General features: G+C 35.9%; 1 protein-coding gene across 2 annotated transcripts in view; it reads left to right on the top strand.

The window, feature by feature from the left end:
• The window catches only part of NAV3 (neuron navigator 3), a 309,585-nt gene that overhangs the window by 105,684 nt on the left and 179,741 nt on the right, over positions 1-24,160 (top strand). For both annotated transcript variants that reach the window (XM_072973357.1, XM_072973356.1), the window contains exon 6: positions 20,958-21,026. In XM_072973357.1, coding sequence (XP_072829458.1) covers positions 20,958-21,026 — 69 coding nt within the window. The remainder of the gene's footprint in view (positions 1-20,957; positions 21,027-24,160) is intronic.

The following is a 24,160-nucleotide window of genomic DNA, read 5'->3' as shown; positions in this document are numbered from 1 at the left end:
AGCAGAAAGGACAAGCTGCGACTGTCAGCATGAGCTGAAACTGCTATAAACAGGTGGAATTTCTTCTTTCAAGGAGGCCACCGTCCTGCTGTTAAGACCGTTCAAGGAGTGAATCAGGCCTACTACCCTAGTGATAAGCTAGGATCATGTCCCTTACTTAACGTCAGCTGCATGGACTTTAACCACATCCACCAAATACTTTGACAGGCACACCCAGATTGGTGTTTGATGGAATGAGTGGAATTTAGTAAGCCCAGCCAAGTTGACATATCGAGAAATGATCACAGAAAGAAATGAGCAGGTTTAATGCAAATTGCCCCTTTGTTTCTAATCAATGATTGGGATGTCAGATCAGCTCTATTGCATAAATAGCTAGGATTGTTTTTCTTCAGGAGGGAGAATGCCCAATAGGAAAACACTCTTTGTCATCTTCTAAAATATACACACCTATCAAACATTTGTAAATATTTAACTTTTTCCATCTCAGAAGCCAAGCCTAAAATCTAGTAATGCCGTTTACCTTGAGTTTGTTTTTGGTGATTAGTATTGACTCAAAAAGTTAAAACAGAATTCCAAAATACATTCACAAACCACTTCCCACTTCTTGTCAAATATTCAACAATTCAGAAATCCCCGTCTCTTTCATCTGTCAGCCTCACATCATATTAAGCAATATTTCTGTCTCTGTACAGCCATGTAGACACTATTTCCTTTGGCAAATTTTACTCATTAGTGAATTATTAAATCAACAAGGAAAAATTATAGTTTCGCCAAAAAATACGGAATGTCTACAAATGCCATGGAGTGATAAGGAATATTTCTTATTACTCAGTAAAGCAGATGTGCTTCTGTGCTTTAAGCTTGTCTGACTTCTTGTGATGCCAAGTGAAATTGTGCAGGAATCTAAGTGAAAAACAGCATTCTCTATGGTGTAAGTTCTTTGGATTTCTGTGAGAATAGAGAAGCAGATAAAAAGGAAATATCTTTTAAATTTTTTATTATTAATTTTGGGGGGGGAGGGTTACTAGAAAGAGATCTAGATTTTGAGAACTGCCAAAAATTATATTTCCTAGAGTTTGGTTTAAGCCATTTGAATGAGAAAGAAGCAGGAATAGTAGCTGGAAAAATACTAGAAATAAAGTGATATTGTACAAAGGATGTTGACTCTGGAAGTGATATGAGATCTCATTTGTCATTGCTTTACTTCACTCTGTTTCTATATCTGCCATGTTGAATTTCTTGCCCAAAATTTCTCAGTAGTTATGACCCTTTGGGGGAGATATTTTTCTATTCTTGTTGGATATGCATGGATATGATGAAATGGTATTATATTTTAAAATATTGAGCTATATTTAATAGGCATGGTCATTTTACACCATCTTGGGGAGAGCTATCTTATTTTTCTCAGTGAAGGGTTATGAAAAGCATTATCTTCACCAGTGTCTTTTAATTCTGAGACAGATTCTTTAAATACTTGTTTTGATAAATTGGATTTAACTACTTTTTGGATTGATAATTTAATAAGTGCAGAATACTTACTGTACTAAATGTAGTGCTTAGGACCCTGTTAAGTAGGAGCTCAAAGTCTTCATTTCTACAGAATTTATTATATGTTTTGGAGAATATTGTATTTCAGACAGTAATAGTTATTTCCATGTGTATAGATTTATAGTTAAATAGTAGATATAGTTAAATATAGATATAGTTAAATAGTCTATGAATTATAATTTATGTGAACATAAATATAACAATATATCTAAACATTTTTCAAAAGCCCGTATTGATAGTATAGTTGAAAAAGGAATACATGTCTATACAACAGAACCAAGATAATTAAGATAGAAAAAACCCCAATGACACATTTATCTTCATTTGCTTGAGGTGTGAGTCATAAATCATGATTTATGAAGTCTTTCTATTGATTACAAAGCTTTTCCCAAGTAAATAGTGTAAATGACTGGTTGCTGTATTATATTAGGTATTTAACCAGAAGATGTCTTTGTATTTCTCTCTGTAGACCTAAAAAAAAAAAATCATAGTACACATTGTTTCATGAGAGGGCTTTGGTTTGTTCTCTTTGTTTATTTAAAATAAGTTGGCATACCTGCCTATATTTCCACAATATTTATTTTAGTCATTAAGAATTGCTAATTTGGTTTTCCTATTTTGAGAATAACCCCAAATGTTTTCAATCAGTTTGAACACCTTTCATTCAGGCAGACATTTTGATCTAAAGGTTGACAAGTAAAATACACAGGAGAAAAAATTAAATGTGGAGCAAGAGAAATAGAGTATGGGTAACAAATTCTCCTGGCCTCCCAGCTCTTTCTCCAGTCTTGAGTGCGTGGTGTGTGTTTGTGGGTGTGTGGATGTGCGCACATATATGTGAGCATGCCGGCCCCTGTGTGTCCTGTGTGCATGTGTGTGAATATTGAAGATCTAGTTGTTAAGAGCACACCTCTAGAATCAGACTGGCTGCCCTTGGATTCCATTTTCACCACTTCTTACCTGTGTGGTCTCAGGCAACTTACCTAACCTCTCTATGCTTCGGGTTCTCATTTGCTAAAAGGGGATTAAAAATGGCACGGATCTCATATGATTGCTTTGAGGATTCAATGGATCAGTACGTACAAAACACTTTGAACATACTTGCACAGGTCATTCTTTTGCACAAAGACTTGCAATGGTGTCAAACAGTCTGGGCTTGCTCCCCACCTAAGGAAATGTGCTGTAGCTGATTCCTTTGCGTGGAGTGCTCTTGCTCTGACAACCCCTTGGCTACACTTTCACCTCCTTCAAGTCAGCTGCTCCAGTGTAGCCTTCGCACTGATGCTTTCCTTGACTACTCTTTCAACACTGCAGGCTGTCCGCCTCCACTCCCCACTATTGTTGCTGAACTTTTCCTTCTTTTCTGTAGCTCCAATCAGTCTCTAACGTGCAATTTACTTATTTACTATATTCACTGTTTATTATTGTCACCCGCTCCAAATGGAAGCACAGTGAGGACAGCAGTTGTTTTTTTTTTTTAACATTTTAATCCCTTTTTGAACTTCAAGGGATTAGCACAGAACCTTAGACATCGTAGGTTCTCAGTAATTATTTCTGAAATGAGTTAAGGTCAGAATGAGTGAATCTGCATTATAGCTGCTTCTCATTTTAAGTAGAAAGACTTTCTAACGTTTGCAGTTCAATTGTGTCATTTAAAATGAAAATTGTATTTATTTACAAAACTAGAATAGTAAAGATAAATATGTTCTTGATGTTTGGGTGGTCATGATACTGAACTAGAGTTAGTTTCAGAATGGTATGTCGTGGGGCCATCAGACATTATCCAGGTGCATGGAACTATTATCCTCCATCCTAATGGATCCCTGACTAAAGTCCTGTTCAGTCTTTAATCTGTTTGTTGGAAATATTATGTTCCCTTTATTTTCTGGCTGTCATTCATTCATTCATTCACTGCTATCAGTGTTACTACCGCTACACAGTACCACTCCTTTCCTAGCATGCGACTTCTGTACTGTGAGATAAGAAAACTAATTACCAAGGTCATTAGCATTTTGGCTCCACAGAAAGTAAGTAGGTAACGTGAGTGAAGTGCTTGGGCTATGAAATATCACTGATAGCTTAAAGTGATATATTTTTATAACTGCTTTCTTCTCTGTCATGTTTGTTTAGACAACCAAGTAAGTTATCTGATCTGGTATGAAGAAATGATGCCTCTAATTTTCAGCTAGTACAAAGTTTAAAAAATGTAATTACAGGCTGGTAAAAAATATGAACACCACAACTAATCCGACACAAACGTATTGTCTTTACAATGTCCGAATCACTAATTTGTTTTGTTAATAAATAGTATTAATATAATCATCCTTATCAGTGTAAACTGATGTTAAAATGCTGTTGAAAGACACGTGTTCTGAATTTATCCTGAGATGACGGGGTTGGTATAAGTTTAGTTGATGATATGTGAGGGCAGCCTTCTTCCTTGACTGCTGATCTCTTTTCTCATTTGACTTGAATAATCCACCTGTAGTCCTATGATTTTCAAACTCGGGAACCTTATTTCCACCAGTTAGTATGTCATAGGCATTCAGGATATTTCTGCTGACCATACTCTTTCATACGTTGTGCTTTGACAGAGTTCTAGTCGACGTGAAAGGTAACAGAAAGTTCCGTTTCACCAAAACGATACTCAGTGCCTGGCACATGAGTCCAGCCAGCAGTGAGCTGAGTTCATGTTATGAATGTCTAATTTCCCCGAGACAATCTAGGAAAACATTATAGTGAAAGAAAATTATAAAGGGAAAATTTATTTTTCTTATGTTCTGGTCTGATTATACCTTAGGTGTTAGGTTAATAGTACACATAAAAGATACTGTTTTTTATTTGCTAAAAGCTTAAAAAAGGGAGGTGATTTTCCCTAAAATATGGGCCTCTTAGCTTAATTTTTGTCTACATTATTAAATGATTTCTCATCCTGTTATTAAATAGTTGGTGAATTGTACCAGCCCCGAAAGAGTGATTATTTCACCACATGCCCCAATATTTTATTTTTATATTATAGAGAATTAAATCAGGGAAAAAAGAAAAATATGAATGTGAAAGAGTAGGTAAGAAATTACATAGGTAGGTGAGTGCTGAAGACAGTGCTAATAAGTCTTTCTAACTAAAATAAGAGCTATTTTGGGAACTTGGGAAATTATGATCTCCACAGAGGATCATTTACCCTCTGCTTTTCATTTTGTAGGAGAAAGTCAAGAATGTGTCTACTTGCTGTTTAGATGAACTTGCTCCTTCCTATAGGACTCACAAGTCAGACTGCAGAATCTCTGGGCACGTGTTCTTTGAGTGACTTGTCTATTCTCTTTGCAGCCCCTTCCCAAGGTTCCGGTGACCCCTGCCACACACATTGCTCTTGGAACCCTCTTCCCACAGAGGACACTTGCCTTCCTCTTTTCCAGGAAACATCATTTCCTTCTGGGAGATTTGTTCTGAAACTGGGATGGTTTACAGCTTTTCAGCCTGGAGTTATAAATCTTGAAAAGTATATAAGGAAGTTTAATTTAAGATGACAGGAAGACTCTGGTAATTTAAGCCCTCATGAACCTGGCTTCAATTAGTTGCTTAACTCAGCTCTGTGTTGTGGCCTATAGTGTGGTCTTCAAAAAAGACAGTGAATCAATTAAACTTTAAAGGAAATGAAACAAAGGACATTTATGAATCTTCTTTTTCATAGCAGGATTTGTTTATTCCTAGAGAGAAATAATTGAAGGGAAAGAAATTATTCTTTACGTGACTGATTTAGGAAACCAAGAGAGGGTGTAACATTGTATATACACACACAGACATACACTCACTCTCATACACTTTGCTTATGTTCTATGCTTTTATTCCACTCTTTTAAACATCACTCATAGTTATGTTGTTAGAGATGAAGCAGCATCTATATAGTTTTGGTTATTTTAGTCAGGCAGACATGGGTTTCATTTCTGGGTACCAATGCCCAGTAGTGTGGCATTAGGCAAGTGATTTTAACCTGCTCAGGTACCAGTGTTAATTAATATTGGAATGGTGGTAACTTTCTCAAAATGGTGTTGAGAAGGTCCCATGAAATAATTTATGTTTCAGATGCCTCCTTAGCACAATACTTAGCATAAAATAAACACTCAAACCAGCCACTTACATCTTCCTTCCTCCCACTTTAAGTTCATACCACATGTACAATAAAATGTATTGACCTACATCAGAAACCTCAAGTCACCTGCATCACTATTTCTTCCATGCTCAAGTCTCTCCATTGTGCTTCTAACTCTTATTAAATATATAAAAGTAATTCAAAGCAGTATCTTCATTATTTAAAAAGAACAGCCCAATGCTCAGACCTTCCCAAGCCTGGTCTAACTACACAGGAGTAACCCCATTAATGATTTTAGGTATTTTCTTTAGTAGTTAGTCCCATGTAGCTTAATGAATTGCTACTACCACTAACTTTTTAAAATTTTTTTTGAGGGGGAAGTATTAAGGTTTGTTTATTTATTTATTCATCTATATTTAGAGAAGGTACTAGGGATTGACCCCAGGACCTCGTGCATACTAAGCATGCACTCTACCACTTGAGCTATACCCTCTCCACCACCACTAACTTTTTATTCATTAATTTGGTCATTACCTTTTGGTTTATGCCCTCCCCCAGCCCCCATTAATATACTCCACAGGGGTAATTAAGCACTTAGTTTGTCCCAGGCACTCTTCTGAACATTGGAGATATAGCAGAGGGCAAAAGCGATGAAAGAATCCTTGGCCTTTTCAAGCTTACATTCTAGTGATAGACAAACAGTTAAAAAATTAAATATAGACCAGTAGTTGGGCCAGCTGATGGTAAAGAAGCATAAATCAGAAAATGGGAAATAAGATGTGTAGGAGCTATAGTTCTACAAACTTCAACAGGCCTTTGAGGAAGTTCTCACTGAGATGATTTTGTGCAAAGAGGTGATAGATCTAGCCGTGTGGTTATCCTGTAAGTAGTTTCAGGTTACAGAATGACAGTGGTGAAGACCTTAAGTTAGGAGTCTGTTTGGTTTATTTCAAGGGCGAGATCAGAGGGAAGGAGGTAGAAAAAGAGTAGAAAACATTTCAGAGGAAGAGCAGGTGGACACTAGTATGACTCTGTTACCGTTGTAAGGGCTTTGGATTTTATTCCAGGAAAGACTGGAAACTACAAAATACCATAGGAGAAAAATAAACAGGTATAAAAATCAAAGGGTCTCTCTACCTTCTCTGTTGAGAATAGATGGTGGTGAGAAAAAGGTACAAGCAAGGAGTCACGTAGAAAAGCTTGGGCCACCATAGTGAAAGTGGAGAGAGGAGAATCAATTTCAAATATATTTTGAAGGCAGTATCAATAGAAAGCTGACAGATTTGCGGTGGGATTGGAAAACAGACAGAAGACTTTTTTGGGAAGATGGTGTTTCCATCTACTGAAATGGAAAAAATGTGGGAAAAGCAGGTTTGGTATGGAGAAGATCAGATATTCACTTATGACATTTCAATTTTGAAATGTCTACTAAGTGTGTCTAAGTGGAGAAATTAAGGAGGCAAGTGGAAATGCAAGACTGCAGTGTGAGGGACAGGTGTAGACTATAGACAAAGATTCTGGTGATATAAGCATATAGAAATTATAAAAACTGTAAGACTATATATGACAGTATCATCAAAATCTTTGTATAGATGAAGAGAAGAGGGCTGAGTACTGGGGTCATGAGTCCACCAATATTTAGAGATCCAGGTGATATTAAGACCTGGTAGAGAAGACTAAAAAGAGACAGCCTGTGAAGTAGGAAGGAAACCAGAACCTGTTTTCTTAGAAGGCAAGTGAAGGAAGTGTTGCAATTAGAAGGGAGGGATTAGTAGTAATAATTCACATGGAGTCCCGACTGTGTTTTTTATTCATATTCATTCTTTCAACCCACACAACCACCCTGGGACCTATGTACTATTACTAACCCTACTTTTCAAATAGAGAAACTGAAAATGGAAAGGCCAGTTAAATTTCACAAACTTTTATGGTGACTAATCTATAAGTTGAATTTAGGTGATCTGGCTACTACAGGGTTTGTGTTTCTAACCATTACCTACCTACCTGTAGGACCTCAGCTGCATCAAATGTTGTGCGTAAGCAGGATGAGTCCCGAGATACAGCCCATGGGTTCTGCCCTGGAGACTTCGATGAGAGCTTTTCCAGTAGAGTAGTTGCTGTGATACCTTGATTGGAATCTGTTCAATGGAAAACAGGAGGAAGGAATCAGAGATAGTAAACACAGATCGGTAGTGAATACAGGCCTTTATAGGAGTGATACTAACATAGTTAAATCCCACTCGTTTTAGTTCTTTCATTTGTTATCTTTGTAACTTTAAATAAATAATGAAATAACATCTCTAGTTCTTTTTCCATCAACTGTGGAATATCTTTCAGCATTCTCTTTTGTAAAACATGAACATTAGCCCTTCTGTTCAGTTCTCTCCCAGCCACTAACAATTCCCAACCTCTGTCATTTGCACTTTGACTTTTTTAAAAGTAAAATTCATACAATTTACATTCTATTGTGTACACATGATTCTTCCATGTGTCTTAGTATAGATTGAGTCCAAAAGTTTTAAAACCAGTGCAGTACTTATCTAATGGCTATTATAAACATGAATCAAGACATACTCTGATTCTTTCTTATGTAAAGCCTTCCTTGAATGTCTATTGAAAGTTGGTATTTGTTTGCATGTAAGTATAAGTGATAGGTAACAGGCCAGACTATCATCTAAAAGACCACAAATAACAAATGTTAGTGAGGAAGTAGAGAAAGGGAGCCCTTGTATTGTCCACTGTTGGTGGGAATGTAAATTAGTGCCACCACTATGGAAAACATTATGGAGGTTTCTCAAAACCTAAAAATAGCACTGCTGTATGACCCAGCAATTCCACTCTTGGGTATATATCTGAAAAAAACAAGAATACTAATTCAAAATGATACATGCACCCCAGTGTTCATAGAAACATTTTTAAAATAATTGCCACAATATGGAAACAACCTAAGTGTCCATCAACAGATAAGTGGATAAAGAAGATAAAATACTACTTAGCCATAAAAAAGAATGAAATTTTGCCATTTGCAACAACGTGAAAGGACTTGGAGGTCATTATGCTAAGTGAAATAAGTCAGGCAGAGAAAGACAAATACTGTGTAATACCATTTATACATGGAATCTAAAAAATAAAACAAACTAGTGAATATAACAACAGCAACAAAAAAAGAAACAGACTCACAGATGTAGTGGACAAACTAGTGGTTACCTGTGAGGGGAGGAGGGAAGGAAACAGAAGGATAAGGGTAGGGGAGTAAGAGGTATGAGCTACCATGTATAAAATAAATAAGCTACAAGGATATATTGTACAACACATTGAGTGTAGTCAATATTTTATAATAACTATAAATGGAATATAATCTTTAAAGATATGAATCAGTATGTTGTACACCTGAAACTTACATAATATTCTATATAAACTACACTTCTATTAAAAAAAAGAGCCTGAGCTCATTTAATGATGCTTTAGAGGAATATCAGTACAGGTAAACTGAGGGACCCCTCTGCCAGAATCTTTTCTCTGAAATTATTCAGTTATTATAGTTAAAATTGCTTCTTCTCTGTTTGGATGGCCAAGTCATTGATTTGTTTATGACTGGCCATAGAGTGGTCATCAGTAGTAACTGACATGGAGATTTGATTAATTTCCCTCTTTTTGTATCCCCTTCATTTTATCTGCAGTTTCCTAATTCCCTTAGTCTTGTAGGTGGGATCCCCTCTTCCTGTGTATAGCAGGATGAGGCTTCCCTTGCTATGTGCGGAGCAATAGCTCCATATACTTCCAGTTTCCAAAATCTGTTGAAGTTGCCTGTTCATTGATGGGCGCTTTTCTCTATCAGATTATCCTTTGATGTTGTGAATTTAAGCCTTAGTTATTCCTTTATCAACGTGCTAATGGCATCACATTCATCGCAGAATCATTCTTCATTCTGATAACTTTATTTTTTCTTTAACAAAATAAGAATCAATTAACTGAGCTTAATTTCTCCAGACAGAAACTGACAACATTGTAATTATACTCTATCTTTTGAAGGGAGTTGTGAGAATATAATATATATTTTAAAGTATTAGACTGATTCTTAGTTGACAGAATGTAAGACTGGTGCTCTCTGACATAAATGTCTAGGTAAAAGCAATGGTGAGCCAATGTTTCATAATTTGGTCTTTTAAGTACCAAATACATGACTCATGTATCACAGAGCAGTGACTCAGAGTAACTGATTTGTGATTTATTGCTCTAACATTTTACTTGAGGACATCTTGATATCTTGTTTATATATTCTATGAACATTGTCTCCCAAGCACTAGAAATTATTTGGTTCTATATTATTTTTAGTATTTATGGGGCGCTCTCTTGTCAAACAGAGCACTGATAATGTAGGCTTGATTATATCTGCAATTTGATACCATATGAAATTATTATGTATTACTCTGTTTTCCACTAAAAACTCTTTCACAAAGATTCAAGTTGTTGACTTACAATAGAGAATGCAACTGTTATAAAAACCCTAATTATCATGTTAATATGACTTGAATATTTTCCTGTTGTCAGATCTGCATGGAAAACCAAATCATCAGGAAATGACAGGGTGAGCATAGAACTGGATTTGGGGGACTTGCACGTTTTTGCAGCTGAGTTAGTCTTGATGGTTACATTTGCTTTGCAGTAAATCGAGATTAACCCAATTATAAGGAACTGTCTAAAACAGACTTTCTCATACATCTTCTAGACATTCATTTATATGATGATTATATAAGTATAGTAGCGAAAGGTCATTTCCATGAACATGTGTATGAAGAAATAGCTTGTTAACATAGTCTGTGTTTTCAACAATACTTTTTACATCTTCAGAAGTATTAAATGACCCAGATTCTTCACTAATCAGGGTAGTCTTGTCCAAAGTGTGTTGAAATTTTCAGTTTAGAAAATAGTTTTGTCTACCAGTATTCTGGGTCCAATTTTTTTTTAAGGTGGTTTCATTAAAACAAACTTCTGGAATGAAACACTGGATGCATTGCAGTGTAATTTGAACCCAAAATGAAAGTCATAAATGGAAAAGCTCCACCACACAGCATAGTGTTTGACCTACATGTAAGTAAAAGCAGGGCGGAAGATCTAATTTACGGTAACACTGGGGGAGAAATATGAGCCTGGTTTCCTGAGTTCTCCTTTATCTTGAAGTCCTGCATTCCTAAGAGACTTTGATGCAGTAATATCTTACCCAGGCATCTCCCTCCTCAGTTACTGTTTTGAGAGCCCACAAAAGCAAACCATGGAGGTGGCCTCATTAACTGTCAGTTGAAATTTAAGATAAGATAGAGGTTACAATATATTTACATACCACATTTCACTAATGGGATAAGTTATCACAGTAACCTGTCTCACATGTAATCAGGGTGATATTTCAGCCACCCAGCTACTAAGAAGAAACACATGTGGGTGAAGACGAAGTTTCTGACTCATTTATGGATTTGGCAATAACTGTTTTTAGTGAAGTCTCTGCAAAATTGAAGGATAGGGACAAAATATTTTTCTCACATACCCTGATATAAGTATAGTTGTTACAAAATGTCTTAAATATTTTTGAAGGAATGTATATGATTTTGAAGTACACAAGATACTTTGCAGAAGTGGCTGGACACTTTCTTCTTTTTTAGAGCTAGTAGCTTGGCAGTTATCATTTTATAACATTGCCCAAGGATCCTACAGAAGGGAAATGATGTATACTAAAGGAAGAATTTGGTTTAAGGAATTTTTTCCTTTAAATCTTAGTTGTGAAGATATGATTTTATTTCTATCCTTAGCTATCATAGAATATATAAAGAAATATATTTCAGTCTATCTCAGTCTTAAGAATGTTAGTCAATGTGCTTTACTGTCTTCAATGTTTGTTATTTAGTGTGAAAATCCTTAGTTAAGACTTTCTTCCAACGTATTTAATTATAATACATCTTGGGTAATTTATTCCTAGTTTTCTCTCAAGCCACTTTAATTTGAAAGGAGATAATTCCTGCCTTCTTAACATGATACCATCTTATAAAAGTAAAATTGGGAGGTAAAAATTTTCCACTAAAACTTACGCCCGAGAAATTTCTTATCTCATATTCTGTAATTTGTTTCTTTGTATCCCTCCTCGGTTCTTGGAAATAGTGTTTATGGAACAAATGTGATGTTATGATTAAGCATTTTTTTCTCTTTCTTTGTGAATTGGGGGAACTAAATGTCTGGCTGTAGAAGGATTCTGTGTAGGGATCTCCACTCATATTTGTGTGATTACAAGACTGGAGGGAGGAAACATGGTTGATTCTAAAATAATTTCTGCAAAATAATTGTAATATAGACGAGGAGCTGTAAAACCTACGTAATATGAAAAATTGCTCTGAAAAACAGTTCATTCAATTATATTTATATTAAGTACAATCATTTAAAAAGTTACTGTTTCGTGCCTTATTTTTATGTTTTAATGAAGCAGTCACTCTTCAGCTGGGCATAGTTGATGAACACCATACAGCTTAATGAAAACCAGTATTGTTCTAATGATCTTTCATATATTACCTTAGAGCACAGTGTTCTTTTTCGTTGGTGATTTGAAAGATCAGATGTGACCTTTCAACAAAGAAAGATTCAGCCTCCACTATGTGCAAAGAGATACTAGATGTGCAGCAATAATATGATGATGCTTTAACCTTTCAAATTGCTCATCACCTAAAAGAAGACCTAGACATTTAAACAGGTGATTCAATAAAGGATGCTAACTCAGCTAGCAGAGTGTAAGAACCCATTCAAGTGAAACATGAAACGTGAAAATGCCATTTCACGTTCAGGAAGCTGCCATGACTTGGTCAAGGAGAAAGTGAAAGTAGAAGTGTGTTAGATTTCAGTTTAATAATTCACAGAAAATAAATAATGGAATGAAGTGCACTTTTTGCACATTTGCCTAATATTTTTGTGTTCCTCCTTCCAAGCTTGAAGTCAGTTCAGTTTCCATTAAATATCTAATTATACTTCTTAGGAAGGGTTTTGAGTTAGCAGATGTGGTTTTAAGGGTTATACTTCTCACAGTGAAATGGTCATCCCTTCATGTTTAAACCTAATTTGCCCAAATTAAATCTTTCTAGCAAAATGCCAAAACATGTTGGTGGCCAATAAAAGCCTTTGTAATGGGTTTTTAATTGGTTGATTACATCAATGAATGTATGCTTATTAGAATAACTGGAACCCAAAACTAAATGAAATTTCTCAATATCTATGTCTCTTTGCCACTTTAAAAACCTTAGGAGTGTGAAGTCAATGTCTTATTTATTCATTTATTCAACATCCATAAGTGCTGTACATTTTAGAATAGAACTGTTATAATAAGATCATAAAGTGATCTTTCTACTGTGGAGGGGGATTACTCACCTGTGAGTACCCATCGTCCTAGTGTTTCCTGTTACTTCATTCACCTTGTGACTAGTGTCATCACTTACAAGTAAGAGTGTTGATTTTTTTTCTCCTTGTAAACTGTACCAGGGCTGTTACATCTCTTTTTTCTGCATCTCTACTCTTACGTAACCATCTTGTGCAGCTCAAGCCAGAGGTCCAGGAGCCATCTTGGATTTTTCTCTTTAATTCCAATGTCCATAATTATAACTTCTCTCATTAATCATGTACTTATTTCCTGTGCCTCTGCCTCCATTCACGCCCTCATCAGATCTTTCCTGAATTAGAGCAGTGAGTTCCTACATGGTCTCCTGGTTCCAGGCTTGCTAAATATCCCAACCTCCTTCATCCTCTAATTCCTCCTTTACATGTCTCAGGAAAAGGATGTCACTAACCTGAGAATTTCCCATTTATTTTGCAATTTAAACCTTTTGATATTTTCCGCTGCCATCGAGACAAAGGTTCAGTCTCTTAGCAAGTCGCTGTGGCTTTCCAGGTTCTTATCTGGGCCAATAGTAGACATTGAAAGAATATTTTCATTATCATAGGAATTAAACACCAGTTAAGACAATTGAAGTATTAACTGTCTTGACTGAGATTTTTGCCTGATAGTAGCCAATGGAGATAAAGAATGATAGAAATGTGAGGCTTGGATACTAAGTTTTGGTGAGTTTTAACGATACACATGTCCTTTATATCCGGGTCACGTGATGTTTCAAGATGAAAGCTAAGGGAGAAGATTATGTAATTTTTACTTCTGCATGGAGGTTCACTACTAGGATAACTGCAGAAGAAACAGAACCTTCTATAAGAATCCAACCCTGAACCACATAAAATCTTCTTAACAATGCATTGAATGAGAGCATAAGGAAGAGATGCAAGCAAGTTTTTATTTTCATTCTAAGTCTTTTGATTAATAAGCATTGCTGGAATCCTGGCCGAGGTTCTGAGGCTGCCACAGGGCTCAGCAGAAAAGTGTGTTTGCTTGATTAGTCAGTCATGTGTGCAATGAGCAGAGTGGCAACTTATAAATAACGTGCCGTCTTTGCCAGCTCTTCCTAAAATGTGGCTTAAACATTTAAAAGGTAGTATTTACTTGGAAGATTTTTGAGGAGAGCTGCTTGGTTACTAAAAGTATCTTACTATTTAAAATTTGTTTCACTGCCTATTTCAGATTTCTCCATAAAGTAACCTATTGAATGAAATTATTTCATATTCTCTGAATGCTGAAGAGTATCTGTTGAAAGTAAATTTATTTGAGACTAGAAGAGACGATACTCTGAAGGCAATAAAAAGTTATTATTAATGTCTTAGAGATATTCACAAATCCAAAGGATAATGAATTAATCACAAAAGAAGCACTAGAATACTCCAAGTTGTAATTTGCAAGAAAATGATATGGTTTACAAGAACCCAGTACAGCTTATAGAATCCAACAGATGAAAGTTTAAGTTTCGGTACTGTTATTTATAAGATGTGTAACTTGTACAAATGAGTGAATGTTTAAAGCCTTCAGTTTCATATTTTTCAGTCAGCAGTATGTACAGTCAGCAATAGAGTATCACCTTTGCAGGCCCATTGTGAGGAATAAATGAGAGACTAAACATAAACTGTCTGTCACTTAATAAGGACACAATGAAGATGTGTCATTTCGTTCCCTCCTTTAGTATACTTCTGATAATTCCATTCTTCAAACAACTTCCCTTGGTTAAAAGGTTGTAATTAACATGCCCTTGTTATGTAAGTAATACTACCCAGTAAAGAGCAGACAGTTATTTTGTGTTGAACCCCGTGATAGGACCTGAGAATGCAAAAACAAATGTACTGTAATTCCTGTCCTGGCAAGCAATGCAGTCTGTTGAGGAGAAAGACATTTACCCTGATAAATTCCCATATGAACCTAATACTTAGACAGGAATAAAGACCTGGGACAGAACTCACTCTGGAAGGCTTGGGGAATGCCTCAACAAGAAGGAGACATTCAAGCAGGATTTTGAAATAGAAGTAAGATTTCACAGTGTGGGGGGAAGAGAAGCAATGGTGTTTCAGATGAAGGAAACCACTAGAAAAGCTGTGGACCTATGGGAATAGAGGCCCCAGGCAACGGGCATAGGTGTGGTGGCAGTGCAGAACATGGGGTGGAGGACGTGCCTAGGAAATGAAGCTGTAGAGAGTCTGAGACAACACCCAGAAGCCCTCTGTGGGCCAGATCACAGAGCTTGGACTTTATCCCGCAGACAATGGCGAGTCAACAGCCATTTCAAAGGAAGAGATTGATATCCATTCTTTCTGGGGAAAGTTCATTCTGTTGACTGGGAGAAGAGTGATGAGATTTGACTGAAAGTAAAAATGGACTGATAACAAAGAGACTAGTGGAGAGGCATTGTTAGAGTCCTTCGGAGAAATGACACAGAAGTAAAAGAGGAGTGGGTCATCCTCAAGACAACTTTTTGTTTAAAGGGAAGAAAATGTTGGTGACACGATGTTTAAATAGCAAAGTCAAAAAGAGAGGGGATGATTTTTTTAAACATTTTTTTATTGAGTTATAGTCATTTTACAATATTGTGTCAAGTTCCAGTGTAGAGCACAATTTTTCAGTTATACGTGCACATACATATTTTTATCGTCACACTTTTTTCACTGTGAGCTACCACAAGATCTTATATATATTTCTGTGTGCTATACAGTATAATCTTGTTTACCTATTCTACATATGTCTGTCAGTATGTACAAATTTTGAACTCCCAGTCTATCCCTTCCCACCCCCTCCCCCTTGGCAACCACAAGTTTGTATTCTGTGTCTATGAGTCTGTTTCTGTTTTGTATTTATGTTGTGGTTTTTTCTTTTGTTTTTGTTTTGTTTTGTTTTGTTAGATTTCACATATGAGCGATCTCATATGGTATTTTTCTTTCTCTTTCTGGCTTCACTTAGAATGAGATTCTCCAGGGACATCCATGTTGCTGCAAATGGCGTTATGTTGTCGGTTTTTATGGCTGAATAGTATTCCATTGTATAAATATACCACATCTTCTTTACTCCAGTCATCTGTTGATGGACATTTAGGCTGTTTCCATGTCTTGGCTATTGTAAATAGTGCTGCTATGAACATTGGGGTGCAGGTGTCATTTTAAAGTAGGGTCCCTTCTGGATATATGCCCAGGAGCGGGATTCCTGGGTCTTACGGTAAATCTATTCCTAGTCTTTTGAGGAATCATCATACTGTTTTCCACAGTGGCTGCACCAAACTGCATTCCCACCAGCAGTGTTCGAGTGTTCCCTTTTCTCCACAGCCTCTCCAGCATTTACCATTTGTGGACTTTTGAATGATGGCCATTCTGACTGGTGTAGTTTTGATTTGCATTTCTCTGGTAATTAGTGATACTGAGCATTTTTTCATGCACCTATTGATCATTTGTATGTCTTCCTTGGAGAATTGCTTATTTAGGTCTTCTGCTCATTTTTGGATTGGGTTGTTTGTTTTTATCTCATTAAGTCATATGAGCTGCTTATATATTCTGAAGATCAAGCCTTTGTCAGTTTCATCTTTTGCAAAAATTTTCTCCCATTCTGTAGGTTGTCATTTTGTTTTATTTATGGTTTAATTTGCTGTACAGAAGCTTGTAAGTTTAATTAGGTCCCATTTGTTTATTCTTGCTTTTATTTCTATTGCTTGGATAGACTGCCCTAGGAGAACATTTTTGAGATGTACGTGAGATGTTTTGCCTATATTTTCTTCTAGGAGGTTTACTGTATCTTGTATTATGTTTAAGTCTTTGATCCATTTTGAGTTGATTTTTGTGTATGGTGTAAGGGAGTGTTCTAGCTTCACTGATTTACATTCTGTTGTCCAGCTTTCCCAACACCATTTGCTGAAGAGACTGTCTTTATTCCATTGTATATTCTTGCCTCCTTTGTCGAAGATTAGTTGACCAAAAGTTTGTGGGTTCATTTCTGGGCTCTCTATTCTGTTCCATCAGTCTTTTTTTCTGTTTTTGTACCAATACCATGCTGTCTTGATTACTTGTAGCTCTATAGTATTGTCTGAAGTCTGGGAGAGTTATTGAGAGGGGATGATTGAAAGAAGAAGAATGCGTTAAGGCTTGAAGATTTTGGGGATATCTGGGAGAAATGTAGCTGATTGATCTAGGAGACATCGAGATATTTACTAAAGAGCCTCTGAGTTTAGAATTGAGATTGAAGTATAGAATGAAGATTTGATATAAAAAGAATAGAGGAATAGATTATCTGATGCCTAGGATTATGCTTTTGAAAATATCCATGGCCATGGTACAAAATGTAGGAGGTAGGGATACTGAGTGGATCTGTATCTGAGAAGGTGGAAGAGCAGTTCGAGAGAGAGCGTTGCATTGAGAAAGCTAAGTGAGGTGAGGATTTCTACAAGAAGGAGGATGTCAACAGTATCTAAAGCAGCAGAAGGACAGAAAATGAGGCATAATTTGAAATGTATAGATTGCACTCTTTGACTTTGGAAAAATGTGTTTTTTCTTCCAAGATTAAACGTTTGTGGATATTCTATAGAGCACAGCTTCTACAATTTTATTTTGCATAGGAATCCTGTTAAAATGCAGATTCTGATTCAGTAAATTTGGGATGAGACCTAAGATTCAGCATTTCTAACAAGGGCCAGGTGATGCCAATTTTATTGGTCTGTGGACAACACTTTGGGACTTTGGTGGCTAATAAAAATAGGTCATCGCAATTCAGGACCTGTTTATTTAGAGAAGCTTTCTTTCCCTATAATAAGTAGACATTACAGTTCCACATGGGGATTTGCACTGAAGCTGAATTAGGTAGTTCTGACAGTTTGGATCCTTCTGTGTATTGAACACCAGATGAGTTTCATCCTTTTTTTTTTTTTTTTTTTTTTTTTTTTACTGACTGTCTCTAATCTCCTCTTCCCTTTCACGTTAGGGGAAATAAAAAGCATTCCCTTGATACTTTATTTTATTAGATAGATGAGCAGATACTTCCTTTAGTAGAACCCACAGCGAGTCTCAAAATATTTATTTATTTTTTTACTTTTGTTTCTGATGCTTTTTGCCACCCATTAGCTTGAGGGAATTTCATATGACAACATTTCAGGAAAATAATACAAAATCTTCCAACCAGATGTCTGCAAATCCTTAGTTTACTGGTGTTCTCACTCCATTTATCTGCTCCCACTTGCCTCAGAGCTGTGTCTACATGTCCCTTGTGTCTATTTCACTAATAAGCTGCATTAGCTGAACCTTCTTACCTGCTTTGTTAGAGTCTGTTTGTAAATCTGAAGCTAGGGAAATGGTATTACAAGCACTGTGTGAAAAAATGCATTTCTCCTACATGGGGAGCCAGAGTCAGGTAAAAAATTAAGAAAAATAAAAGAAGTGGGAGGCATTGTGGAAAGTGTTGGGCTTGAGGTAGTGTGATACATTTGAAAATTGAAGGAGAACACAGATGCGAATAAATTTGTAGACATCGAATCAGCATGGCAGGGTATTGATTGCACATCTACAATAATTAAAAGGAAGGAAAAGGGAAGAGTTGACTGTTGAAGTTTCAAGCCCCAAAGCCTAAAGAAAATGATGATCCTGTGAACAGAAATTAAAACATGAAAGAAAGGATCTGATTAGAACTCAGAGGGGATGAAAAAAGAAAAATGGTGCGTTTCATGAGGTAATTGATTTTGAAGGTCATGGAAATGGATAAGTCTTTTGTTCAGTTGATACTGATGACAGGGAATATGATGCAGACATTAATTCTAGTTTCTAGTAGATTTTACTTGAAAATTTAGGTAAGAATCAAATGAAAGAATGCATACAAGTGTTTGAGGAAAGATGGCATATGAAAAAAACATGTCTTTAGGAGATGGGTAAGGAAGAGGGTCTGGTGAAGGAAAGAGAAGATGGACAAGAATGATAGTGGGCAAATCAAGTGAGTTTGTTAGTGTTTGTTATGAACGAGAGAGATTGAGAAAGGCAGAAGGAACAACATGAGCAAATACAAAGATATTAGAATATGGTGAGAATTTTATAAAACTCTTGTGTGCTTCAAATAACAGTTTCACAATTAAGAGGATCACAGGGCAGAAGCCAGGTTTCAAAGCATGAAAGTAGGAGGGCTTGGTACAAAAATATAGGCAAGAAGTAGAATATTTGCTCATTATCAATTAGAAAATCCACATGGGCCACGAAAGCAAATTGATTTTTGCCAAGTTGATTAACCTCTGTAGATTTTGTTGTTGTTTTTCCATTTCTATACTAGAAATTATGATACGTCTTTAAAATTGTGGAAGAAAACTCAGTGGGGTGGTTTCAGTCCCACATGTACACTGTTTGGCATCTCTCCTGCTGTTATTTGTGTTCAATTTGAAGGGTACAGAATAAAAGACTTAGTCGTGAACCTTTGGGTAGTTCTCTTATTCTTGGGTTGAAAAAGTAGACCGGGAAGTTCACAGATTTTTTTTCCACATTGTGTGATTTTAAATTTAAATTTTGAATTAGTATCTCATTTCTTTGAAACATTTTGGTTTTTATGTTTACAGTTGTTCTCTGATGTGATGGTTGCTGATGTAGTTTGGCCAGCTGTGGCCAGTTGTCTCAGTGCCTCGTGCAGTTAGGAGACAGTGCACTGTACACAAGTAAGAATATACCACATATCCAGTGTGAAAAACAAGTGCTCTGAAAAGCTGTCTAGATATGAGAATTTATTTATTCCTCTCTAGCCAGGACCTGCATTGCCCACCAGACTGAGGGTTAACTTAGGAAACATGTCACCATCTTAAGCAATCCTTCTCTTGATGAAATACCCTGTGCTGGGCAGTAAAACACCTGGATCCGCCTCAGCAGGGCTCCCCATGTCCCTTCCACCCCGATCCCAACACCTCCATGCTGTTCCTGTTTCCTTGGAGGCCTTGGAAACTGCGCGTGCACAGCAGCTGGGTTCACGTAGCCTCACAATTCACCAGAAAAGTGATTCTCCACTCAGACGTCAATCCGTGGCCATCACAGGGCCCGTGAACATGTTCCAGGTCTGCTGGGTCTTACTATATCCGTCAGCACACTAATGTCAGAACCATTAGGAAATTTAGAAATCAGTTTAAATTAAAACACAACTTCATTTTGTTTATAAATTACCCATTGCTCCTCACAACTTGGTTTAAATAATGCTTTTGGGTGTGTTTTTGACAAAGGTTTTGATTTTTAAAATCATCAAGAATTGTAATTCAAGAATGCCCAGAAATTGTCATCACTAGTTGTTCAGTTTGTTTTTGAAAAATAACTCCATGTAATCTCAATTTTTGCATAGATCTTTCTCTCCAGAAACGTCATGTATTGATCACTTCCTTAAAACCTTCTGTCTAGGACTAGAGGTCAACCAGAAATTATTAGGTAAAAACCAAATATTTTAATAATTTGGTTTTCAAAATAATATTTAGATTAAAACAGCATATTAGAAGAGTCTATTAAAGAAAATACTGATTCTCATTTCATACCCTTTTTTTCATTTTAACCTTTTTGAGAAAGAGATCTTTCTATCATGTAAGTCAAACTAGCTTTCCTGATGTTTTCATTGTCATTTACAAAGGTTGGATTTTCTATAAGATGGAATAATACTACTTAAAATAATATTAATAACATCACACAGCCATTATTTTAAAGTCATGGATGACACACTTTATTACCAGTGGTACCCTGCCTTATCTCATGGTATGTTCATAATCAAAGGTCATGGTGTATATGTTGCATTATCATAATTTTCTAATTAATTTATCCTTTATTCATGTTTATACATGTTCCAATTGCATTTCATTAACTCATAGTTTTCTTGTAAGTTTGTACTTTCTTTCCATGTTCAAAGAATCTCTTTAATTCAATTTCTCTGTTTCTCCTCATACAGTCTGGCAGCCAGATATGCAACTCAGTCTAATCACAGTGGAATTGCAACCAGTCAAAAAAAGCCTACTAGGTCAGTTAATATCTCTAATTTATTGCTTGTTAGTAATAATAAAGTAAATGCCCCGTGATATTTTGTCCTATCATTCTAAATTTTTTTTTTCAAAAAATGACCTACTTCTGGATGAAAAGTTTAGAGTACTGAATTCTTCCAAGCAAATTACCAGACATCCTTCTTGAGGATGAATGTGTTGTGTTAGATCATTACATGGGTTTGGGTTCTTCTATTTTAGGCTCGTTATATATCGTGCTGTGACTGGGCTGAAGTCTAGGTTCTAGGCTCAGAGAAAGTCAAGGGAAGAAATTAAATTTGCAGACCCCATTCTTTCCAGGTCACAAAATCCAGAAGTTATACAACAAGATTGTAATTGCTTTTTGAAATGAGCATGCATTAATGATTGCACATTTTGAAGCAGAATTGAAAAACATGGCAGATTTTTTGGGAAGTTAGCACCAGATCAGCCTAGACTGTTCTTGTATCTATAAGAGTTTAAATTGTTCCTTCTTTATGACATATGTATTTCAAAGACAGCCTATTTTAATAAATGTCGATGCATTATGTACTGTTTGGAAAATACCGGTATATAAAAATGTGTGGACAGGGTTTGATTACTTTTAAATGTTAAGTTGCTGAAGGCATGATGGTACAGCTAAGTGAGGCCACAGCAAATGTGTTTTGCACCCCTGATTATTATGTGATTAAATGTGCCATCTCACTCACAGGGGAGGTATCTCAGCGGTGGTTTGCTAGTCAGTATTGTAATAGTGAGTCATACGATGCAGTGTTTGACCACAGGGACTGCTTACGATGCCTTGACTTGAAGAATGTGCCTTTTTTCCCTTTGCCTTGGTTTTCTATGTTCATTTCCATAGTAATTAAAATGATTCTGGAGAGGCAAATTAAAAAGGTATTTAATTAAAAAATCAGAAGAAATGATACAAATTAGGATGTGCAAAGAACAGTGACCTGCCATGTTCAGTAACAATTTTTTATTACTTCTAAGACTTATGAATGTAAAATATATTTTAAGTACTTTTTGATTTAATAGAACATCGCTCTTTTTTATTTCTTCTTTCTTTTTTTTTGACTCTGTTCTCATTTCTCTTTTTATTACTTTGATGAATGATCTGGCGCTCTGGCTGACTGTCAAATTAGGCTAATGAGAAGAGCAAATGGATTTTTTAATTTGTTTTAATTTGTTCTTCTGAGAACTAAATATCACTTGGCTTCATGGGTCACAGTAAAGATTAAAATGCATTCTAATTGCTTTCTAGAAACAGGTCAAGTTTCATTGCAAGCAAGGCACATTTTGTGACAAAATTTGTTTATACATGTGAATTTGGAACGAAGTTTCTGAGTCTATAGCTGTGTCTGCAGGACTAGTTCTCAGATTTATTTTGATTGGGACATTTTGCCAAATTAATTCGCTGAGTTCTTTCTACACAGTGCAATCACTGGTACTCAAAATTCCTGGTGTCTGTGGTTATCATGCTATACTTACAAACCCTGTAGACCCATTTGAGCAAAAGTTAAATGCTGGAGTCATTTGGAAAAGATTCTGATCTTGTGGATGACATAACCTCTAATTAGCAAATTAGCTGAAGGAACTATTTACTAACCATATGTATTTAAACTCCAAAATACAGTCAACATTTTGAAACTATTAACTATTCCAAGATATCAACATTCCTGTTTTAAAGCTGGTATCTGTGTTTTCCCGATGTTCATTCCATTTTGCAATCTTTTTACTATTTTTAAAATGTCTATGGTACATAGTTAAGTCTTTGATTTCCTAGTAATCTATGGAGATGATATGTTAAGTAATATTATAAAGGTGAGTTAAAATTTGAACATTGTAACAACTGATTGTGAAATTGTGATTTCGGGCAATATAACTGTTATATTGGCTCCTTTATTTTAAAAATTTTGTAAAGGAGAACAGTGAAAAAAATCTGTTGCTACATTTATAAGTTCTGGATTGTTTTTGTTTGTTTTTCTTTTAAAATAGAAATTATTAGAGCAGTACACAATGACAGTCACATGGTGGCAGCAAATACTAGCAAAGATGCTAGCAGCCCTTCATGTCATGTCTTTAAATGTGTCTTAGAATGCCAATCTTAGTTCTTAATTTCCAGTTTTTCATTTATGTGAACTGAGCTTATTATACATACAGAATATATGCTGATGACATGAAATAAAATATAGTAATTGCATATTTTAGGCACAATTCTTGAAATAATTGATACTCGACATTTTAATGCGGAAACTGTTTAAACAGTGAAATAAATGATCCAAACTGATGTATGATTATAGGTCAAATAAAGTAACTGGAGATCATTAATGTCCTCTAATTTTATGGTAGTCTGCGTATATTTTCCCATGTTCTGTCTTTCCTACCCAAAAGGCAGCTGAAGGTGCTCTCATTGTATATACCTTTTAAAGTGTCATTTGACTAATAGAGATTTTCTTCTGAGACCTGCACCCTTTCCTGTCATGTGACCTACATGATCAGTTGGCCACACTTCATTAGAGATAACCCCCTAAAGTCTAGGTGCTTACTTTTGGCAAGAGGATGAAAGTTTTCACATGAGACAGGTCAGCTGAGTATGAGCAAACTCATGACCTTGGCCTCCACACCATGTTTTAGATTAACTGACTAGCTTAGATATTCCATAAGCATTTGCTGTTTGCAATTTGCGCTATAACTTTGTTCTTCTTCGTATTAATGTGCAAGTTAGTTTAGAATACAGCTACTTAAGAAAACAACAATGTCCCCACACGTTGAGAAGAACACCTTAACAGCAACTGAAGGCAGCTGATTAATATCCTGAGAATATAGTAAAGTAGTTTTATTTCCTTTGCTTTTCATGTCATTGTTATAGTGCCTTTAAATCAGTTTTATTCATCGGGGCTGTGATAAGCATGAGTTTTTTGGAGATTAATTTATTTCTTATTACCCTGCATTATTAATATAGTTTGGAGGCAAATTTTAATCTATGAAACAAGATTTGCTGAAGATTCTCAAGCCTTGTGTTTAGCCACTTGTCACTTAAACCACCATTTTCTGCTGAGTAGGTTTTAGAACATCATAAATTATGATTTTTCCCATTAACTCTTCCTTGCTCAGAGCCTCCCGTTCCCTATCT

The sequence above is a fragment of the Vicugna pacos genome, chromosome 12 (genome assembly GCF_048564905.1).
Source record: "Vicugna pacos chromosome 12, VicPac4, whole genome shotgun sequence".
Classification (NCBI taxonomy): Eukaryota; Metazoa; Chordata; class Mammalia; order Artiodactyla; family Camelidae; genus Vicugna; species Vicugna pacos.
The sequence above is the reverse complement of the archived record's forward strand: the minus strand, read 5'-3'. Positions and strand labels throughout refer to the sequence as shown.